The 5,970-nt window shown below is 51.4% G+C and overlaps 1 protein-coding gene across 1 annotated transcript; it reads right to left on the bottom strand.

Moving 5' to 3' along the window:
• Nucleotides 1-524: 524 nt before the first annotated feature.
• lingo3a (leucine rich repeat and Ig domain containing 3a) lies at nucleotides 525-4,846 on the bottom strand. The gene has a single exon (XM_061239950.1). It carries the CDS (start codon nucleotides 4,844-4,846, stop codon nucleotides 3,029-3,031), a length of 1,818 nt encoding a protein of 605 aa, XP_061095934.1. The 3' UTR covers nucleotides 525-3,028.
• Between the last annotated feature and the right edge of the window lie 1,124 nt (nucleotides 4,847-5,970).

Genomic DNA, 5,970 nt, shown 5'->3' on the forward strand with positions numbered 1-5,970 from the left:
ATCCCGTCCACGGGAGCCCCCGGGGGCCAGATGACATCACGGAGACCCCGGATGAGGTCGGTGCGGGTGAGAGACGCGGAGGTGAGGGAACGAGTCAGACCTGCCTGCTTCGCACACGCAAGGGCTTATGGGAAGGGACACCAGGCGATGGCTCTGTGGGCAACGGACACGATGGGTATTCGGACGAACTGCAGCTCCCTCCAGCATTCCGGCCACGCTAACCCTGCGGCCGCTGGGGGCTTATTGCTGTGGACTGCGGGCCAAATCATACACTTCTCTTGCCAGCAGAGAACAACCCAGACATCTGTTTGTGTCTCTGATTACCGTAACCTTTCCCTTCTGTTTTATCGCAAATACAGTAGCCATGCCATGTTCGGACAGACCCTGCCTCACAGAAAAGCTGAACTGCTTAACATACTTTAGTAAAACTAGAGCAGATGGAAACAGAGATATGGCAGAGTGGTGGTGGAGGTATAAGACACAGACACGTACACATGGGAAACAGACACGTACACACTGACCGCCACAGAAATACATAGGGCTTTAATAATAACCACCTCTCTGGATATGAAAGGTTTGGCAAAACAGCGCCCTCCAGTGGTAGAGGCAGTGGAGCGCAGCTGAATGGGAACATACAGAATCTGCCTTGAGAATGGAATTCCTCCCTCATAGAGCAGGAGCAACACTGAAGCCATTCGAGCTGTAGCTAGGCAACACAGAAAAAAAGAAAGAAAAAAAAAAGAACTGCGCCCCATCCCAGTTTGAGCTATAGGCCTGCAATGCAGTGAAATGCCAGCAGTGACCATAACTGTGGCTTCCCATAAATATTCTACAATACCACTAATCACAGTAATACCAATTACCATGATATGACTATTAGCTACTACAGTAATAGGCTAAATATAACTTAAGTACAGTACATTAAGTCTAATGATCCATGGTAATTCAACCCTTTGGATAAAAAGTGTGAGCAAATGAAGCAATCATTTGAACCCGTCAATATGAAAAAAGAAAATCATCTCTGTACATGTATATACACATTTATACAGTAATAAATGGCGGAGATGGCGGACAGAAAGCTTGCGGGACGCATGGATTCCGTATTGCTGAAGGTGAACAGGGCTCAGGGGCGGGGAACGTGTACTCGGACAGACAAGACGGGAAGACAGACAGGCAGACAGGGTTACATGCTCTTACACCTCTTCCCGTGTTCACACCTGCAGGGCCGGGATGAGTCTGCTTGCTACCTGGAGAAGGCCGATAAACAGCTCTGCGGGAAAGGTATGGATCTGAGCCAAGTGGTCAAGCACCACCGCAGGTGTGTGTGTGTGTGTGTGTGTGTGTGTGTGTGTGTGTGTCTGTGAGCGTGTGTACAGTGGTGTCCGTAAGTAGTAGGACAGTCTGCCCTTCAACCTCATATTCACAAGTTCATTTCGACAACCTGCTGGAGTATGGAGTCAAAATAACAACAATTGTGCCACTGTACGAATACTTACGGACGGCACTGTGTGTGGCCGCGTGTGTGCATGTGTGTAGTGTGTGTGTGTGTGTGTGTGTTTGTGCGTGCGTGCACACATCTGTGTGAGAGAGGAATAGACACCCAGAACACTACACCCTGGTAAGCCATGGGATTGTGCACTTTTAGATTTTCACCTAATCAAGTGCATTCATTTACCCATTCAGTACAGAGTACAATGGGAAGCAGTGCATCCCTTAGATCTCTTGGGCAGGGGTTGGCCACCCTTGCTCTGCATTCCACCTTTCTCTCCAGTAAAAATGCAGCCCGGAGCTATGGACTGACGGCCCCAATCAGTTCTAGTCCACAGCTCATCCCAGCCCATATAATACGTCCACCAGAAGGATACATTCATAAACCATCTATCACAGATTAATAATAATTCCTCCTTATTACTTTACCTCCATTATTGCAATTTCTTTGAGAGGTGCTGAATGTGTTGCCAGGTAATTAGATTGTATGTTACACTCGATCAAACTGGATCACTTGTTTACTTTTTAACACTACAGCAATGTATCCAGTTCCACATAAAATAACATTTAAACAACAGTTATATAAAACTTTGTGATATCCTATTACAAAATCAACTTTACAGTATAAGTACATGCAGATTTGGATGATCTCCCACAATGCATTGCAGGCAAAGAATGTCGGCCATAGTCACATGATCCTCTCAATTGGCAGTGATAGACTTGGTCAATGTGGATTCGACTTCCACAAACAAATTCTTCTATTTCTTGAAGATATTTTGCATGGGAAAAATTAGTGACGACCAACCTGAGAGTTGTGTCTGCATGGATATATATATATTTTTTTATCAGGTATTGTTCGATTTATGGCAGGATAAACATATGTGCTGTTTTTCCACTTGAAGACTACATAGCATTAGATGTAGATGGCTTTGTTTGATTAATAGGCCTTAGCAAAACAAATGTCTTCCGAAATAAATCACGTAGCTATCAGAGCACCCAGGTGAGACTGCCTTGCAAGTCAGCATGCAAAGCATTATGGGAGATGCTTCCGACCTCCTAGCTGCCACAGGAAAGTTCCGGAGAGAAGCTATCAAAATCGGAGGAGCTGAGCACAGCCATTTTGACTCTTAGTTAAGATAAGCTGCATTAGTTTCACGTGACAAGTCATTGCTTTATCGAACCAGCAATGGATGAGACCCGGCTGGAGATCACTGAATGGAGGAAATATACAGTACACAGTGGACAGAGGAAGCCTGCAATTCCCAGGCTCCACATTGTAAGTGGGGGAGACTATCCTTTCAGTCTTTAAAACATAAACAATAAGCAAGAATTCCAAAGTTCAAATTCAAAATGGCTTGCAATGTAAAAGAGAGTTTGTGCCACACGCTGACATTTTTAGTGTATGTGGTCTTTTTGGTCTCGTCCCTAAAAAGTCCGTTTGTAGTTCTCCTAAGAGAACACGACTATGTGCGTGACTTATGGTCAGTTTGTAGCTCTCCTAAGATAAGGTCGCAGCCGTGCTTGGTGCGTTGGGCAGGCCTCAGATCATCTTCATGTTGAACTTGCGCGCGCCCCCTTGGCCTCCACTCGCGGACGGGCCGTCCACCTTCCTGAAGGAGTACTCCACAGAGAAGTTGTTCTTGTGTTGCCCGCGGCCGCGACTCCACACGAACAACAACAGGAAACAGAAGAGCACCACTCCCAGGAAGGTGATGCAGCCCATCGCCGTGGAAACCAGGATGGTTTTCAGGTCCAGCGTGAACTTGAGGAAGACGCGCGTGTCGTTCAGGTTGGTGTCGTTGAGGTCGCCCGCGTAGTAGCTGCGGTTGGCCACCAGGGCGGCGTCCGGGGGCAGGCCCCGCACCGTCAGCGTGGCGAAGTAGGTGTCGTTGCCGCCGGCGTTGCTGGCGATGCAGATGTAGGTGCCGCTGTCGGTCACCTGGGCGTAGCGGATCTCCAGCGTCCCGCCGGGGAGCACCGTCACACGGCCGCCGCTCTTTGGCGTGATCCGCCACCGCTGCGGGGAGATCCAGAAGATGGCGGGCGCCGGCTCGCCCTCGGCCCGGCACACGAAGGACACGGGCTGCCCCTCCCGCACCGTCACCTGCTGCAGCCGCCGGTTGCGGATCTTCGGCTTCTGGCAGGTGAAGAAGTCGAAGAGCGCCGAGTCCGAGAAGGTGCTGAGGGTCCGACCCCGCACCTCGGGGGGACCCGCGCACACGGGCGCCTGCCCGTCGAAATTTAGCGTCTTGCGCCGCTGCAGGATCCACAGCAAGCGGCAGTCGCAGGACAGCGGGTTACCGTCCACCCGCAGGGTCTCCAGGGTGTTCACCGAATGGAAGGAGGCCTCCTCCAGCGTGGCCAGATCGTTCCCCGACAGGTTCAGCAAGCGGATCTGCCGCAGTCCGCCCAGGGCGTGTCCCGCCACCGACACCAGCCCCGTGCTCACCAGGTGCAGCTCCTTCAGCCGAACCAGGTCCCGGAAGGCCCAGGGCTCCAGCGTGGTGATGGGGTTGTAGGAGAGGTTGAGGGAGGTGAGGTGGGCCTGGTTGCGGAAGGAGGCGGAGGGCACGGAGGTGATGTTGGTGTTCGTGATGGACAGCCAGCTGAGGCTGAGGCCCTGGAAGCTGAGGGGGGAGATGTACTCCAGGTAGGGCCAGTTGTCGATCTCCAGCCCCCGCAGGCTGGCCAGCTTGCGGAAGTTCTGGTCGTCCAGGGACCCCACGTTGAGGTGCCTCAGCCTGAGCGTGACCAGGTTGCGCAGGTACGACAGCGACTGGCCCGAGATGGAGGTCAGGTTGCAGCGCTCGATGGTCAGCTCTTCCAGCCCCAGGAGACCCATGAAGGCCTTGTTGGAGATGTAGACCAGGTCGTTGTCGCCCACCTCCAGGTGCCTCAAGCTCTGCAGGTCCTGGAAGGTGAAGTCGAGCAGGATGACGATCTTGTTCTCGCTCAGGTCCAGCGTGGTCAGGTTGCCCAGGCGGGAGAAGGCGCCCATGGGCACCAGCTTGAGCTGGTTGCCGCGCAGACGGAGCACGCGCAGGCCCTGCAGGCTGGCGAAGGCGTTGGGCTCCAGCACGCTGATGACGTTCTCGCTCAGGTCCACCTCCTCCAGGCGCGGGAAGGGCGCCAGGTCGCCGTGCTCCACCCAGCGCAGCCGGTTGCGGCTGAGGTCCAGGAGGCGCGTCTCCATGGGGATGCCGTCGGGGATGGCGGTCAGGCGCTTGCGGTGGCACGCCACGGACCTGAGCTGCGGCACGCAGTCGCAGCGCTGCGGGCAGCCCTGGCACAGCGAGGTGGCCGCCGTCATCAGAAGCTGGAGCAGGGCGGGCCACCCGAACCCCAGGCCCCCTGCCATGCCCCCTCTCTACCCCTCTGGGGCTGGGTCACAACACCTGGCACCTGCACAGACCGAAAGGGCAGAGAGATGGGGGGGGAGGGGGGGAAAGAGAAGACGATTAGGCTCCGTTTTGTCATGCAAATTTGCTGCTTCCCAGCCAACCCAAAACATTCTCACAATGCTGCCTCCATGTAGCGGCAATGTTCGAACATTGACGAAATGTTCTCGCAATGTTACCGGAGCGTTTTGTCGATGTTCTCCCAATGTTGCCACCACGTAGCGCCAATGTTAGAACGTTGACAAAACGTTGAAGTAGCATTGCGAGAGCGTTTTGTGTTTAGCTGGTTTGACACGTCTTCTCGAGGAAATAACAAAATAACGTGCACCTCAAAGAATGGCTCTGGCCCGGGGAGTGCTGGAGACATTTTTTGATTGACCTTTCTGACAAAATGCTACGACACATATTTACCAAGCGAGATTGAATGTTTGCGTTCAATTGATCTATGCAAAAGAACATGAAAATGCAAAGATTTTCAAGGAAGTAGAAGGTCATTCTTACAGCATTCATTTCACAGAAGATCGGACATTTGCCAGAGCATAGTGTACATACTTAAATTAATACATACTGCATGTATCCATCTATATCAATGCTATGGTACAGATGGTAAAGCCTATATTTATAAAGTATATCTACACTGTATCCATGCATGCACAGTATTTTCTCCAGCATTATTATTTATCAATAGCAAATTCATATAGTTTCGATTTAATCGAGTGGTTGGATTGGACCACAGCAAACTTATGTGACTACAAAAAAATAAGTTTTTTTTTGTAGAGCGAGCCATGATTCTAAGCACTGAAAAATCATGCATCGTGGCATTCCCTAAGATGCGTTACGTTCCAGTCCAGCAGACGGCAAGAAAACTGCGAATTAAACATGCAAAATAATTAAAGGGAGCAAACAGACGCATGCCTGCGGGCTGCTTTCAAAAATGCATGTGAAACGCATGTGCACAGCGTGTAACAGATGCATGAACCAAAGGCAGCTGAAGCCAAATGTTCCACGTCGTTCTTGGATTAAGTAACAAGGCCGGCCTTTGGAAAACCGGTCACTTGCTACTGCGTATTGCAACATCTTACAA

Source organism: Conger conger, chromosome 4 (assembly GCF_963514075.1).
Source record: "Conger conger chromosome 4, fConCon1.1, whole genome shotgun sequence".
NCBI classification, from domain to species: Eukaryota; Metazoa; Chordata; class Actinopteri; order Anguilliformes; family Congridae; genus Conger; species Conger conger.